The sequence below is a fragment of the Fulmarus glacialis genome, unplaced genomic scaffold, assembly GCF_000690835.1.
Source record: "Fulmarus glacialis isolate BGI_N327 unplaced genomic scaffold, ASM69083v1 scaffold43658, whole genome shotgun sequence".
Taxonomy (NCBI): Eukaryota; Metazoa; Chordata; class Aves; order Procellariiformes; family Procellariidae; genus Fulmarus; species Fulmarus glacialis.
Window position 1 is genome coordinate 6,436 of NW_009230949.1, and position 17,663 is coordinate 24,098.

At 38.3% G+C, this 17,663-nt stretch overlaps 1 protein-coding gene across 1 annotated transcript in view; it reads left to right on the top strand.

Annotated features, from left to right (window-relative positions):
* The window catches only part of LOC104081587 (dystonin-like), a gene marked incomplete at both ends in the record, with an annotated part of 22,860 nt that extends 5,902 nt beyond the window's left edge, over positions 1-16,958 (top strand). Inside the window, 10 exons of the mRNA XM_009584395.1 lie at positions 1,061-1,258; positions 1,774-1,902; positions 5,054-5,224; positions 6,576-6,731; positions 6,961-7,167; positions 8,853-8,972; positions 13,292-13,461; positions 13,796-13,955; positions 15,390-15,584; positions 16,802-16,958. Of these exons, the coding sequence (XP_009582690.1) occupies positions 1,061-1,258; positions 1,774-1,902; positions 5,054-5,224; positions 6,576-6,731; positions 6,961-7,167; positions 8,853-8,972; positions 13,292-13,461; positions 13,796-13,955; positions 15,390-15,584; positions 16,802-16,958 (1,663 nt within the window). The remainder of the gene's footprint in view (positions 1-1,060; positions 1,259-1,773; positions 1,903-5,053; positions 5,225-6,575; positions 6,732-6,960; positions 7,168-8,852; positions 8,973-13,291; positions 13,462-13,795; positions 13,956-15,389; positions 15,585-16,801) is intronic.
* Between the last annotated feature and the right edge of the window lie 705 nt (positions 16,959-17,663).

A 17,663-nucleotide genomic window follows, 5' to 3' on the forward strand; every position in this document is an offset into this window, starting at 1 on the left:
CTGTGAATATCCCTTTTTTTTGCCCTGTTAGGAAAATAAAATTAGTATCTTCCAGTGCTTAGCTTAGAAGAATGAAAGCAAATGTGATGCACATTTTGTATACAAGGGCTACTTGTGACTTGCTGTTTCATCAAGTGCTCTGTATAGTTTATTTAAAAGTTCCTTTGTATTTAGCTTTGTATTTTTTCCATATGCTAGCATTTTGAGGGAGGTGAGTTTGAACCAGACCCCATGGAAGACAGCAGTCGTAAACTTGAATTTCTTAGATGGGTTTACCATTCCCTTCCCAACCATTTTGCATATTCTTTTTTTCTGTTCTTTATTTCTGGTATTTTGAAGCATTATCTTTTTTTTTTTTTTTTTCCCTTTTTTAAAATCTTTCTGAAAACAGCATCCTTTTCCCAAATGTACTTTTTGCATTTTATGGTTTTACTGTGGTTGGTGATAAAAGGTTTTCAACCAGATGGAGGAGGTCTTGTGATGTTGGTATTACAATCATTCCCCAGCTTTTAGCACAGCTGAAGTGTCCTGGTAGCCTGACGAGTTGTAGACCTGAAATGCATGAAAAGGTGTCATGGCAGTCAGGTTGTTGTATGGCACAGCAGGCAAATAGTGTTCTTGTCCCTCTCTCTCCTCTCTTCTTAGACTACTGCTCCACCAGCAATTGGCACTACTATATATAACACTGTTTTCACACCTTACCCTCAAAACGAAAGAAAAATCCTATTAAAGAAAAGTATGTAGTAAATTAAGGAAAGTGAAGAAATAATTCTTCACTAGCAGTATCAGAAACCTTTCATAATTTCAGAAAGAAATAAATGTATTCAGAAGGAATATATTATTTTTTCCAAGATACAAAAATAAAATGCAGCAGTTTTGAGAATGGTCTGTTAGTGCTTTTGATTGATGAGACCTTAGTTATTAGCTTTAATTGCTAATACCTGTGCTGATGTTAAACTATTGCCTTGTCACTGGATTAGAACTAGCTCAGTCACTGTAATTGCCTTCATTCAATAACTTATCAACATGGCCAGTCATACATACTATGTTACAATTGTAGGTGCTACAAAATGATGTTTTAGCTCATCAGTCTACAGTGGAAGCAGTTAAGAAAGCAGGAAATGACCTGATTGAATCAAGTGCTGTTGAAGAAGCAAGTAATTTACGGAGCAAGTTGGAACTTCTGAATCAGCGTTGGCAAAACGTGTTGGAAAAAACAGAACAAAGGAAACAGCAGCTGGACAGTGCCTTGATCCAGGTGAACAGGAAATGATCAAATAAAGAGATAACTCAGAAAAAGTGTCTTTTTACATGAAATACATAGATGCATGTATTAGAAGTTGGCCTAAATCAAAACCATAACGCAGACACTCCTAAATTTGGAGAAAGTTTGAATCCAGCTGTATCTTCCACAGCTGGCCACTGTCTTTTATAGTGCTGAATCAAGACTTCAGCTTTTGGCCTACATATTTTAAAAGGGTGAAATTTCTATATAGGTATATTATTTAGGGAAAACATTGATCTCACAGTTGCTCATTTATTCTCCTTTCAAGATTTCCATGGGTTTTGTTTTTGTTTTTATCATTCAGATTGGATTGAGCTAGTTTAAATTTTGGGTTGGTTTGTTTTTTTTCTTTGTTTTTTTTTTCCTTTCGTTTCCTTTGATTATTATAAATACCTGATTAAATCTGTTGCCAGTATACTTCTGCATCTGAGCTTGTATTAGAACGGAGAACATTTAAGTAAGCTCTAAAATGATGTGGTATAATTTAGGCCCAAGGTTTCCATGGTGAAGTTGAAGATATGCAGCAATGGCTGACAGACACTGAACGTCAGCTGTTGGCATCAAAACCTGTTGGAGGCTTACCAGAAACAGCAAGAGAGCAGCTTAATACCCATATGGTAAGTATCAGTATTAGAATGCTTTGCAAATTGCATTTCAGGACTAACGATCTTTCAAGAGTGTTTATGGTAAATACAGAGCATGTTCTATATATCACAATGTCTGTACAGTATCTTAAAAAATTTTAATAGCCTTCAAAACAACACTGTTATTTTCAATGTAAGAAAAGTAGTCACTTGGGAGATGCCCAAAGTTGAACCATTAATAGTGTTGAGACAGAAATAAAAGAACTTTTGCATCCTTATTCTGAGAAAGAAAAACAGAAAGTGTTTGCAGATTTTTCAGTGATTCCTCTTCTTCTTTTGCCTTCTGTCCCCATAACTGTATTTATGCTTTTTCTAAAATATGAAGATGAATCTAAAAGTGATCCACATTCATTGGACCTTGAATTAAGAAACTCGATCGTTTATTCTTTATGTAACCAAAGCTGACATTAAAGTCATCATTAGCACAGATAATAAGGACTACTGGCTCATATAGAGACTCTGCTTTAATTAGAAATGGCAAACTGATCAGGATGCCTGAATTATTCCCTTCCTTCCGTTCCTTTCTCTTTAAGAAACATTATATGAATTTCTCCACCCGCATAGAACCATAGAGCTTAAAAAAAGACACTTAAAATTTATCTCTTACCTCAAAGGAAAGTGTTTCATAGTGCTTCATTTATGTAAAATCATGCTGTGCTGTTAGGCCAGGATATAAGCCCAAACCCAGTGATCTAAACTCCTGACCTCCTGGCTCAGATGTAAGAGTGATATTTACTGAACTGTCCTTGAACTCGAAGATGCCTGACACAGTTTCCATTAGAACACTGCATTGTTGTAGCTTTAAAAATCAGATTTTATTTTGGAATGATGCTAAAGGTCATTGCCCATTAATGTGGGGCACTTTTTTTCCTTCTTTTTTCCCTTCCAAAATTTACCAGTAACTATTTTTGAGAAGGAAAATAATTTACAGTTTTAAAATCAGTTATGACAGGAAACTAGGACAAAACACAGAAATAACCTTGCGGTTTTGAACCCCCCCAATCCTTTTCTTTTTGTCTTAAAGAAAAAAAAAAAGGCAAAAAACCTCCCCCCCTCCCCCCGTGAGGGTGGGGCATAATGACCATCTAAGAGGGTCAGTGGAGCTCTTTCTTTTTTTCATCCTGGACTTAAAGCCGGGTCAAGACCAAAAAATGTCCCCTGGAAAATTTCAGGGTTTTCTTTGGTACATTCTTTTACTATGCAAATTCTCTATACTTACTACACTTACAGATTGATTAGTTAAAGAATCTTTAAAGTGAATGTAGTATTATAGTTGGAACAAATGTGAATGTGTCACCAGTAATATGTACTGTATATGTACAATCATTTTCTAACTGTATGTGTGCATTTTAACAGATTGTTACTATGTTGTAGGCCATGGTATAACTGCAGCCATTGACTTGTTATCCTTTAATGTATATAACCCTTAAAAAACAGGGCTTGATTTCAGTTTAATTAAACCTCAGTGCATCTGTGCAGCTATGTGTAAATTCTCTCTTCCCCCCCCCTCCTCCCCCCCCAACTGAAATGCTGAGGCCACTTGTCATGTTGAGTACTATTTATCATAAGTTCCAAATTCAAACCTGCCCCTAAGTGATACAAACCATGTTAATTTGTGACATGTAATGGAAGAAGAAAGTTTTGCACTATATTGTGATTTGTTTCTCATTGGAAATAATATTATGAACCATCTTCTTGAGTATAAGGTCTGTTTCTACAGATATGAATAAAAGAGCCCTCAATCATAATCAGCTCACAAATGGAGTTGAGATTGGGCAGCATTTCCAGCTAAGGCAGCTCCAGGAAAACAAAAGATATGAAGAGACATTACAGGACACCAGCATGAAAGGGGCTTAAAAAGAGGCCTCTTTGGCTGTCCCAGTGCTGCTCAGAACATCCCTCATCCCTCTTCTTTTCTTAAAACAACTGTTTTTCTCAGTTCCTCCTTTAAAATAACTTTAATTGCTCCTGCCCTCTTGAGTGTGACTGTACTGCAGAATTAACCACTGTGATGAGCCCCTGTCTTAGACTGAGCCCAGCCCCAGTCTTTGGGGCCACCTCTGCTGTGCCATGTCTCACCTGTGCTGTGCTCCCTATGTTTACTTCTGAGGGGTTCTTGTGCTGCAGTAAAATAAGATGCTCTGGGGAGTTATGGAAACCAGAAATATTGTAGGGAGGATGGGAGCATAGGAGGAAGCAGGCTAGGTGACACCACTTTTCATAGTCCTCAGAAAGAAAGCAAGGAAGCTTTTTGTCCTGTTAAAATCTTAGCTTATGGTTGAACCTGCTTCCTGCTTTGCCCTCCTCTGTGTTCAGGTACAACCTGTGTACAGTATCTCTTAACCCAAAGAAAATGTTGGCTTTGGGCTCTTGTCCTGGGAATCAGAGGAAAAAGTTATTTTCCTCCTATTTGCAAGCAGTTTACTGTTCATCTCCTGGAAGATGTTCCTTATTTGGGAGTCTGCAGCAACTTTGTTGGTACATTTTGGATGGTCTGTTGCAAATATTGAACATGCCCTTTTGAGTCAGAGAGATGCATGGGAGCTCCCAGTCTCTTGCCACCTCATCTTTAACATGGTTAAAAAAATAGTTACTAGAATAGTTAGCAGGTAAAACAGTTGTTACCATTGTTCTTCCAGCTTGCTTTGTATGTGTAAAATGTCTTCAGTGTTCATGCCTAGCCAGTGAAGGAAGATACAGACAAAACAAAAGAGACTATGTACAATAAAGCAGCCCTCCCAAGTTGTCCCACCCGCTTTTGAAGGTGTATTGGATAGGTCTGGGCTTTCAGCGCACTGTGTAATGCTGACACTTTTTGTGTTTCAGCTATAGATGGACTTTAAACCAACCAAGTTGTAGCAAATCTTGTGCAGTAAGTGCATAGTACTTTCTTTGCCAAGCTTTGGATCTCAGAGAAAACATCTGACAGACAATACAAGTTCTCATTTCCTGAAGAATCGGGCCCTTTCTTTGCTCATTTGGCTTTTTTATTAATTACATTTGTTTTCTTTATTAGTCTTAATCATACCCACTAAATGTTCGGGGAGGAATAAATATTACACTAGCATTTGTAAAGAGTATTGAATTTCTACCTGGCTTATTTTTTGGTGCTTTCTTTATTTAGGAACTTTGTGCTGCCTTTGAAGCCAAAGAAGAGACATATAAGTGTCTAATGCAGAAAGGCCAGCAGATGCTTGCAAGATGCCCGGAATCTGCTGAAACAAATGTCGAGCAGGACATAAATAACTTAAAAGAAAAATGGGAATCAGTACAAACAAAGCTCAGTGAAAGAAAAGTATGTGTTTTTACATAAAAATAGAAGTGTAAATCATGTATTTAAGGATGTTAATGTTCAGTGCTTTTATGCATGCATACTTGCTTGATCTTTTAGATTTACAATCAATTGTAGAGACAGTTATGCAGAATTCATTGGTATGTTTACAAAGTACTGGGAAAAATGGGATTCAAGAAGTTGATTATCCATAATTCGGGGGAGGATGGGTGAGAATGGCACAAGTCTGTTCCGTAGAAATACGTTAACTGATACTGATAATGCTCATTTGGTAGGATGAGGGCTTTTCCGGTTTTTATTACAGTAATTGTAGACATGAGAGAGTGAATAAAATTATTCGATCATTCCAGTTTATCTCTTTCTCAGTACAGAATTGCTGCATTAATTTTCCTAGCTTTTTTGCATTATTTTTCTTAAAATTCCCAAACTCTTGGCCTTCTGCCACTTACTTCAAGTGACTACCTTCTGTCCTAATGTAGATCAATGATTTCACTGATATGCAACATACGTTTTCTTATTATTAATTTTATTTTACTTTCATTCCTTCACAGAATATAGTCCATTTGTTCTACCTCAATCAAACAATGAAAAATATCAATAATTACAAACAGAGGAACTCTCTGTATGACCCTGATATGTATAAAGCATAAATATTTAACTCACAACTTAGTTATATTTTAAAGTAAGAATGCTGGTGTCTATTAAGGTAACTGTATAATATAAGAATGTCAAAATAATTGATAGCCAACATGAGCACCTTCTTGCAGGAAGCTGTAAGGTTGGAGTGCTCAGCTAGGCCAGCAGTGCGATTGTTTTAAAATCTCTGACTGCTATCTCATGATAAACAAAAATTCTGTATTCAAATTTAGTCTTGGTTCGGGCAACCAAAATGACAATTGGGCTTTATTAAAAAGAAGTGGTCTAGGCAAACTTGTTCTTTGTTTAGTGCAAGAGAATAAATTAGATGACCTCTTTGATGCTCTTCCAAATGCACTGCCACCTTGGATTTCTGAGATTCTACTGGTTTTGTATTGAAATTGATCAATCCATATGTCCCATTAGGATTAAGTAGTAGAAGATGTAATCTTCTAATGTGGAAAATTGTATCTTGATACTAGGTGCTGTATTTTCTACTCATCTATCATACATAATTTTACTGTTACTCTTCTATCCATCTCCTTTAATATGCTCAAATGTAGGCTGTTATTTTAAAACTCAGAAACTTTGAGTTGGAAAAATCTTTTTAAATGCTGAACTAAAATGGTTTACTCCAAAATGCTGAACTGAAATGGTTTACTTGGCTGAAGCCCCTGCACAATATCAACTGCTATTAAAGTATGACGTATCTTTACAGACCAAACTGGAAGAAGCCCTCAATTTAGCAATGGAGTTCCACAACTCACTTCAAGATTTCATCAATTGGCTTACTCAGGCTGAGCAAACTCTAACTGCAGCTTCTCGGCCAAGTCTTATCTTGGACACGGTCTTGTTTCAAATTGATGAACACAAGGTATGTAAAGAAACAGATGTGTAATGTTTTTCTCCCACTCTGTGAAGATACTTTAACAATGTCCAAATGAACCCTGTAACGCTGGCACTCGGAGAAACATTTAATTTGTTTTAAAATTATATTTTATTGTCTTTCTCGCTACATAATTTTTTATCAGACTGGTTTTTTTCAGTGTTTACCCAGTGCTTGAGCAACACAGTACTCAGTAATTTTCTCCCTTCTTTCCAAGGTTTTTGCCACAGAAGTGAATTCTCATCGAGATCAGATCATAGAGCTGGACAAAACTGGAACCCATTTGAAATACTTCAGCCAGAAACAGGATGTTGTCCTTATTAAGAATCTGCTGATTAGTGTACAGAGTCGATGGGAAAAAGTAGTTCAACGCTTAGTTGAAAGGGGAAGAGCTTTGGATGATGCAAGGAAAAGAGCCAAACAGGTAATCGGACAACAGCTGTTGTACAACTCTTTGAACTTAGCTGTAATTACATCCAGACTCTTGAAGAATATGGTGCTTTAAAGCACTTTCAAGTAAGTCTGGGTTTAGTGTAACAGACACTGTTGAGTTAGTGGAGCAATTGCTGTGATTCAATCATAGAGCACTTCATTTGGGAGGTGAAAGCGTCATTTTCAACCCAAGCAGTGACTTCTGTCTGCAATACAGGATAGTCTGAAAGAAGAAAGTTACAGTATGGCTTCCAGATGTGTATTAGTGCCATCTGTCCTCAAAAAGAAGTTTCACAATCAACCTCTTGTATTTTAAAGAATGTGATGAACCCCTTTCACTAATTGGTGGGAGTATTCCTTAGTATTTTCTTCTTGGGTTTACGTTGTGCCCTGATTAATACTCATCACTTCCTCAATCCCTTATGTTAGTTACTAGACCAATATCTTCTGTGTGGTGAGATATCTGCATTTGTTTCCTTAAAAACCTGGAGAGTTTTTTTTTTACACAGTTTTCTTCACCAGGGAACGTTCATGTTTTTTTCCTTAGATTCATGTTCCCCTCACTGAGGAACATAGGTGATAAGATGCAAAATGGGTGAGAGGAATGTAATCTGTTTAAACATCAATAGGAATTTCTAGCTTCTTTTTGTTCAAGTGAACATGACCATTCAAGATTTGGTCATGTTCACAGCCAAACCACGTTCCCATGTTTACTGCTACTGCCACTCAGCTCATAGAGTAAGAACTTCTCTGAGCAATAAATTAGCGCATAAGCCAATCAAATGTAATTTATTTTCCAGCATTCACACACACAGCAGTTCTGCAATGAGATGGATTTCATCTCTATATCCATTTACAGAGCTGAATACAATAAGTTATTACTTTAGGATAACAACTATCTATGCAGAGCAGGGAAGGAGTACTGAAGGGTACTGGTGTCAAGACCTGATCCACAGCCCTGAACAACAGGGTCCAGGAACCTTGAGAGGTTTCTGAACTAGTTCCTTGTGCTTTCATGTGTAGGCAGCCCAGACAAGAAGAATTTTCAAGAGATGCAGAGAGAGAAACGACCAGCATAGAAAAATCGAATCCCAAAGGGATGCTGCTTTGTGAAAGCTGGTTGAATCTTTGGTCTTTCCCTGCTTCCTTCCCTGAAGCACTCTTTTTGTTGGAACAGGAAGGAAGATCAAGGATCTGTTCCTTGCCTGTCAAGATAGCGTTTGATATAATGAGAGCATTTATGAGCGTCCCAAGGAAAATCTTGGGCAGTCATCCAGACGGGATTTTTCCCCAGTGATTTACTGCTGTTGTCCCATATAGGCAATAGCTAAGCCCCATTCTTGCTGTATTTACTATTCATTATTAAAAATGTAGGAATCTAAATGACCAACACATCGACAGAAGTTACCGATATGTCTTTGAAAGATGCGTACTATGTGTGCAGATCAGGTACATAAAAGACAGCTAATTCACCTGGGAGAAGGGAGGCTAAGTCCAGTGGGCACATGGTTGAGCTAGTCCCTGTTTGAGAGACCAGGGAGAAAAAGCACACCAAATCTTTCTGAAGTCTGCAGAGTACTTGTTTGACCTGTAGAGAATTGGTTGGGGTTTAATGTTTTCGGACTATTTTATAAACCAGTGAATTTTAAAATCCATGCAAATCTCACTTTCCTGCAGTTCCATGAAGCCTGGCACAAACTTATGGAATGGCTAGAAGAGTCAGAAAAATCTTTGGACTCAGACCTTGAAATTGCAAATGACCCTGACAAAATAAAGATGCAGCTTGCACAGCATAAGGTGAGTCATAGGTAATGAAGTGCAAAGTGCCCAGTGAGATGTAGGTAAGTCTATCAGCCTCGTACTGAGGCTGCAAAGGAAGTAGATTTGTGGCCTCACTACAATGGAGTGCTTATTAGTATCAAATTAAATGGTGGTGTGTTACAGGTGGGGAGTGTAAAAAAAAAAACTTTTCACAGTACCTGATCTGGGGGGGAGTAGTTAACTATGAAGAGGAAAGACATAATAATACAGCGCCATGGAAACTTTAAGAAACAAACTAATACTATCTCAGAATAGGAATCTCTGAAGAGGTTTTATTACAGGCTTTTTTCAGTCCTTAAACCACAATTTTACCATCCAGTTATTTGCGTTGGGATTTTCCTTTTAATACTACAGAACCACTTCAAAACTGAAAAATAATCTTGTATTTTGATTGGCAGTTGCTTCTTATGTCAAGTGGAAATACTAGTTAAATCCTCTAGAAAGTACAGTGACACCATTAGTAGCAAAGGTTGTTTCTCTTCATGGGATTCAAAATTCCAGGACCAGCCTTCCACAAACCCAGCTACTTTAGGTGAAAATGTAAATATCTCTCTGATTGACCTGGCTTTTCAAACAAATAATGATAATGTAAAAGCTCTGTAGTTCCATCAGACACAGAGCAAAAGGATGGATGGAAGAAGTCTTTACTTCATTTTTACTTTTGTAAAGAGCCTAGAATAATGTGTTACTGAGGATCAAGTGGGTGAGTGGTAGAATCTTCAGAGACAGACTGTGTCTCAAGATTTATCTTGGAGCAGTTTCATCAGAGACAGTGTTGAAAGATCATTCATTTTTCTACATTTTGGCATACATTGACTTTTCATGTCAGTCTTACTGTTCTCCATTTACTCCTATTTTTTCATTCTGCACAATATCCCCAAGGGTTTGCATGTCTAATTTTTCCCCTCTCAATGTAGCTTCTGATGATTGCTTTTACCTCCGACAAGTTTTGCCATGTATATTAATGATCAGTTACTGCATCAGTCTGCTTTGTATTTTAATGATCTCTCAGTTTACATGATGATTTAAGTATTGTTTATCAACCAGGAAAATATTCTCCTTTAATATGGGAAAGTTGGCTGTTGGTCAAGCAAAAATAGTTTTACCTATGTTTGCTGTTAAAACTTTTAGATAAAACCTACATTAACATTCTGTTATGCTAACTCTGCAATTTCACTTTGTTCTGGGATTGCTGCAGTTGCCAGAATTTGAAGTCAGCGATGGGAATTTAGGGGGGAAAAAAATCTTTCTGTTAAGATAGTCTTTCTTGTCTTCTCTGACTCTATGAATCTTTCAAGCCTTCCACTCCTCTCTTTTCTTTATATAAAGTTCAAACTCCTCATGAGTACAGTCAACGTATTGTGACTTTGCTTTGAGGTCCTTTCAGGTCCCGAGGTTTGCCTCTCTACCTTTATTCTCCTCCCCTCTTCTGAAATGTTAAACTTGATAATCCCATTTGTTCTTTATACCTGCAGCAATTCATTTTATGAGCCCAAGCTTCCTCACATGGATTGGCAGATTCATTGCTTCTCTCAGTGATATCTTTTCTCCAGCTTCTTTTCGTATAAAATGCCTGCAGAGAATAGCTACTTGAGTTGCTTGAATCTCATTTCTCATTAAGGAATGGGATGGAATGTGGCACAGGGACATTAGGACTGAAACTGGTGATTTGGAGGAAAAAGATGAATGTGTATGAGAGAGGGAGTTCTGTGAACTTTGTGACTTTAAACTTCAAACAACCCCCCCAAGAAATCAACTCGATTGTTTTTTAATGAGCTGTCAAGCCTCCCAATACTGCAATGTCCTTCCTTGTATTTTGAGTCTTTTCCTTCCACTCCCACATGTACCCCCTGTGTCTGTCTTTGTCTTTTCTGTCCAGCCTTGAAGGTTTCCTTGCTCCATTTAGTTAATGATTTTGCTATCTGAACTGAATGTGTGCTCTGTGTGTGCTGTAAGCAATAATTTGGACTTGCTCTTTGCCAGTTGTTACTGCCAAAAAAAAAAAAAAAAAAAACCAAAAAAACAAAAAACGCCCTGAAAGAGAAAAGCCAAGATAATATGTTTTCTCTCTCGCTCATATCTAGTGTTTTGCCAGGGACTTTTGGGGGTTATTCATGGTCTGTTTATCAGCAATTTTTTCTCATTTTTAGAAGTCAGGAATGGAAAAACCCTTACTAGGTCACCCAGTCCATTCCTGTGCTAAAGCTGAATGTTCCTTACAGTACATTTATATGAACCTGGCTAATTTTATCTATATGTTCCCATCTTCCTTAGAAGGAAGGTAGATAGTTAATTATTGAGATTTCGTTCATCTTACCTGTCTGCTCCTGGCAGCTTAAATCAAAATCTACTCTCAGTTACACCCTGTGAAATCAAATGAAAGTAGATACGGTGTAGTGTGTGTAGTCTCTCAAAGAACGAATTGACTGCAACCCTTTGTTCACCTTTAAATCTGTTTTTCCTGTATGATCCTTCTCTGGCAGCAATTTCATTGTGTTTCCTTGTGCAAATCAAGTAATACTGTGCACGTAGTGTTAAGTAGTTAATAAACCCCATCAAATAAAAGGAGCACAAACATATTATTTGTATTGAAGGAACTTTTATAAAAAACTGGTTGTTTTCATTTTGAAAATTATTTTTATTTTTATTGTAGTTCTAGCTTGACAATGGTGTTTGTAATCCTTCTTAAAGTGTGTTTCCTTGTTGTTTTATATGAGGAAAATGAAAGTACAGTAAGGAAATACTGAATTACAAAACAAATGCTGCCTTTCTTTTTTTTTTTCCTGATAAATTTTGATCCTCAGTTCCCTCTGGATCCTGAAATAACCCTAAAGTAAGGACAGTATAGTGCAAAATACTGAGCAAGTTTTAAAAAAAGAACCTTGAATCACCCTAGGTAAAGTTGTCATACTGTCCACATGGCATAATCCAATATCTACCCCCTACTTAAGACACCTTCATTCCACTTGAGCTTTCCCTGACACACATTCACATCTAAAAAGAGCAGATGAGTATGTGGACACAAGGGAAAGTTGGTGGAAGAGTTGTGAACTGCCATGGCACAGGTTGGTGCAGGCCAGCTGGGAACAGCTTGCCAGTGGGAGGTGAGCAGGCACACACGTGCCAGCAGTGACCATGAGGAATCCTTGCAATCTTTACATGCCCTGAGGAATTACTGTAAATTGTAAGTGGTAATCATTTCCTTGCTGGATGTGATGATAGTGAACGTTGCTCTGAAAACCAGATGAAAATCTGTTTCAGCAAACACTAAGCAAAAGCTCTTTTGGCCTAGTATTTTTTGTGACAAAAAAAAAAAGAATATTTGATTCTGTATATATGAGTTTCCTAAAGCAAACTTGTGATTTTTATTTTTTTTTAAACTGATTTCCTGCTAGCAGTCCATGAAGGTGTGAAATAAAACACTTTAAACGTTGCTACGATTTAAAAGCTGCTGTGTAGCGCTGGTTCTGTCTTTTGGCAATATTTCTTTATTTAATTATTTACTCTGTCAGTCGGTTAACTCCTCTGCGGTATCAGATGAGCTGTGTTTCTGTGTGCTCCTTTGTGCCTGTGAAAAGCTTCCAGAGGCTCTGGGCAGAAGGAGCTGTCAGAGCAGGCAGGCAGATGCAACTGCTGTGACACTGTCATCTTCCCAAGTCCCTGGATCACAGAAACCTGCTTGTCATCATGGCTTCCAGCGCAAAATGAGTTACTGGGATGTCACCTGGCTGCTTTTTGTGCCTGGATCTGTATACTTTTGGCTTACAATTCTTCCCAGTTACAGGGTTAGGAGGGTTAAATGCTTGTGGCTGGAGGTTTCCCAGCTTGACCATGCTGAGCTAAAACAGAATGACCTTTATAGCCCTTGGTGTCCTCTACACTGGCTTGAAATCTTAGTAGGTAAAAATGTAGTGTGAAGACTGCTCGGTTCATGGCTCGCAAAGTAGCAGTTCTTTCACATTCTTTTGACTACCAGGCAGCCGCTTGCTGAAATTCAGAAATATTATGGTAGTACGGGAATCATTGCTCTCACTGGAGGAGGGATTTCCCCAAAATTGTTCCGGTAGGCGTAGAGCTACATTCCCAGAGAGGGACAAAAGGCAGGGACTCTGCTAGTGTCAAGCCCCATATAATTTCAGGTGCACTAGCAGACTAGAAATTTTGCAGTAAGTTTAAAATTTTCTTGCAGCAACATTTACAATTTCCATTGCAAATAATATATCAAAGATTAATTAACTGTGGCCTGTAAGCAGTTAATGCTATATGGGTGTTTTCTTTTTATTCCATATATGTAGGAATTCCAGAAATCTCTTGGTGCCAAACATTCTGTGTATGATACCACAAATAGGAGTGGACGTTCCTTGAAAGAGAAAACCACCTTGGCTGATGACAATTTGAAACTTGATGATATGCTGAGTGAACTAAGGGATAAGTGGGATACAATTTGTGGAAAATCAGTGGAAAGGTAAATGAGAACCAATCTAATTATTCAGCAGATAAGAAAAAGGCTTAGGAGAATTCTTTTGGCTTCTGTTGTGTAGAAGTAAAACCAGAGTGGCTAGCTTGTTTGATAATTAAGAGTGCCAAAGCAGTAAAATACTAGAAATGCATACTTTCCTGATGATATGGAAGAGGACTGGAGCGTGAGGGGGGATGGTCCCACTGCTTAAAAAGGGAAACACTGATTTAGAGCTCTTTGTTGTTATCGTTTTATGCTGAAAATGTTTTCTTAAAGTGTATGAATGATTATTTTGTGTGTGTGTGTGCGCGCTCATTTTTTTCTTCCCCCCCTCCCCCAGACAAAATAAACTGGAGGAAGCCCTGTTATTTTCAGGACAATTTACTGATGCTCTGCAAGCTCTCATTGACTGGTTATACAAAATTGAACCTCAGCTAGCGGAAGATCAGCCAGTACATGGAGACATTGATTTAGTGATGAACCTGATCGACAATCACAAGGTAATTCCAAAAATATTCTTTTTTAATTACTAGACTGTTTGTAAGTGTAGCATTTTAATGCTATTTTTATTTGGCTGTTCTGTAATTTTTAGAAACATGGAATAATTTTATAACACAAACATGTCATCAGCAATGGAAAATACTATAAAACATATGTGGAAGAAAACAACTGTTAGCAACTCCTTGACACCAGTTAGCATTGAGATACTCTGTTTAATGCTGCTATCCTGTGTATTTATGAATATTATGTCAAAAATCACAAGTGTGCATTTATGAATTTGTGTGTGTCGGCAAGAGGTGGCAAGAATTGTTTTACTGGAAATCTTTGGGGGAGACAGGGCTTTTTATTTAGTACATATGTTAACCAAATGTCCAGTGCACTCATCATGACTACAGCAGCCTTTCAAACCTGCAGGACTGCTGTATATTCATGGAGAAAAGTAGTTGCAATGCTTCGGTTATGCATGGGAGTATACAACTAGACTATGGCCCAGGAAGCCTACATTGGCAAGCTGCAGTATTTTGTTACTGAAGTGTTTTTGGAGATGGAAGCAAGTAGGAGATGTAGGACTGTGCCTCTGCATCCCAGTTTTGCAGATCAGTATGTCGGAAGAAACAGCTCTTGAAGTTACTGGTATTGCAAAGTCAGAGCTCTGGAGCTTGGGAGGATTATGAGGTGAAGGTCCCTCTGTTGATCTACCAGTGACTTCCAGTATCCAAAGCCTGTTCAGCAAGGAAGAGATTTTGTCGCTTGTGAAAAAAAGTATTTGGAAACATGGGTTGTCTATAAAAATTAGCCTGAAATATGCTGCAATTGCTTCTGAAGTCCCATTGTATATCACAACTAAGTCATAGTCAGTGGTATGGTGTACTGTAATTGTCATATCTTCTTTTAAGAGCTTCCTTTATGTAACTGGAGCTTGTTCCATCTGCAAATGTGAACATACTCTCACATAAATATATGAATATGTGGTGAGATCTACAGCATGATAGTCAGACCCCCAGATGGGGTTTTAGTTCCATTTTTATGATTTTAAACCTTCTCCTTGATTGTTAGCATTTTATCTGATGTTTTCCTGCTGCGACAATCTTGCGCATCAATCTGGTGTGTCAAATCAATTGCTTTGGTAAAGAGTGTAAAGCCAGCGTGGTAAGGAGGCTAGATTTCCCATGCATTGCATCAGGATGGGTTCTCAGGATCAGCCTGACATTTTCCTACCATATTCCAGTTTTATTAGGCTAGGGTAGGGAGTAGATATCTTCATATGGAATCTAATGAGCAGAACCCATGCATTTTGAGTCACTTTGATGGAGTTACTCTTGATTGAACTAAATCCATGTTTCGATTTCTTATAACCAGTAGTTTTTTCGTTTCTCTTTACATAATTATGCCTTAATGAATTAAACATATCAAATGTATTTGGTGGTGCCTAGGTTTTCCAGAAGGAGCTGGGAAAAAGAACAAGCAGTGTCCAGGCTCTGAAGCGCTCTGCCAGAGAGCTGATAGAAGGCAGTCGTGATGACTCTTCCTGGGTCAAAGTCCAAATGCAGGAGCTAAGCACTCGCTGGGAGATAGTTTGTGCCCTGTCAGTATCCAAGCAAACACGACTGGAACAGGCTCTTCGGCAGGTAGAGGACTACTAATTGTGCTACGTGTACTTTATGAGAAGCAGAGAAAATTTCTTACAGTCTAGTTGCCAACAATATAATTTCATTTTCGCTTCATGTCATTCAATTTCATTTAATTTCATTTGAAAATACTAATTTTCTTGCTCATGCATTGCTTACCTTGTCTCCATCCCTTTACCACAGCACATAAATAATGCCTCCTCGCATTTATTATTGCTGTTATTATTAGTCTATACCACAAATGCAAAGCAAATGTTTCAAAGACCTTACCATCTAAGGAAATCACTGAAGTTACAGTCAAGCGTGAAGGGTGATCAAGAACTATGCCCCCTTCACAGGAAGCTGGAGATTGCAATCGTATTTATGCCCGTCGTGCCTTATTGGAAAGAAATAAATTTGGGTACTGAAAACTTGTTTACGTTGGCACAATTACAGTGCACAGTGAAGTACATTGCAGAAAAAATGGAGTTGAGCTGAGTGCACTCAGGAGTTAGAACAGTGTATGTATGTCAGTATTGGCTGGTACAGATCCCCAAAAAATAGGTCCATCTGTATTGTTTCCAAACCTGAGATAATATGGATGTACAGCTCTGTGAAGATATACTAGTTTGGGTTGACGCTAGGATGGGGATCCTGCAATAGTAATATATCCACTATGTACAAAATTCCTGTCCTGCTTTTCCCAGCATATTGTGTTCGTCCAGCTCTCCGGTCTTGCAGCAGGCTCAATCCTGAGCCTACCTCAAACATTAGTTGTGTCTGAATATGGCTGTGCCCAAAGGTGGAACTTTCTTGTTTTCTCCAGACATAAAAGGGTCAGTCAGCAACGGGCTGTCAATTAATTTTGCTTAAGCGGTGATTTAGGCTATGCAGAAAATACAGTTCTCATCGCTCCAGCTGGTCCACGAAAGCACCTCCCATGTAATTTGTCAGCGTAAAGGCATGACATTCTCAACTGAGCTGCAAATACACTATAAATCAGATGGCTAAAAGCATGAACAGGCTTTTAGACTTCCTATATTTTTTGGGAAGCATGAGATATTTTTACAGTTATGAAAATGTAGTACTGTATATCATTGACTTTTTAATCGAAAGTTAATGTGCCAGTACAGCTGTGTGATTAATGACTCCAAATGTGGGCTCAATCTCTTTGTGTAAGCTGCAGTGTGTCTGTCAGATCACCTCATGAGTGACTGTGACTTCTTGTATTTTAATAGGCAGAAGAATTCCACTCTGTTGTCCATGTCCTTTTGGAGTGGCTGGCAGAGGCGGAGCAGGCTCTTCGTTTCCATGGGGTCCTTCCAGATGATGAAGAGGCCTTGCGTACACTGATAGACCAGCACAGGGTAAGCAAGAAAATTAAGAGAGTCCTCGGTTTAGACTGGACATTAGGAAAAACTTCTTTACTGAAAGAGTGGTCAGGCCTTGGAACAGGCTGCCCAGGGAAGTGGTGGAGTCACCGTCCCTGGAAGTATTTAAAAGACGTGTAGATGAGGCGCTTAGGGACATGGTTTAGTGGGCATGGTGGTGTTGGGTTAACGGTTGGACTTGATGATCTTAGAGGTCTTTTCCAACCTTAATGATTCTATGATTCTATGATTCTTCATTCTGATAGGTCTGTTAGAGGGTAAAGGAAAGGAGGCGAAGTCTATCCCATATAGTCATATCCAGCATCCAATGTTTGTTTTTGCAACTGTTTCTATAGAGAAGCTAGAAATTTAATGAAGTTGACAGTTTGGTGCCCATACTGGTGTTGGGTTGTTGTTTGAGTCATCTTGGCTTACTAAGAAAGTAATGGGCCTTTAGAAAGTTGCTGTACACATTTAGAGACAGATGCAAACCCCTCTGGAATATATGCTGCCTGACAATTATAACACAGGCTGCTACAGTAGCAAAAGTATATCTGTCATCTTAGCACTATTGAGCAAAACAGCATATACTTTTCTTTCAAGGTCATTTGTAAACGTCAGCAGAATGACGTTATCATCCATTAACCTTCTGTCATGGTGAAACAGCATGCTGTCATACTTCACATGCATTAGGTACTGAAATATTGCAGTACCATAGGTACTGCAGATA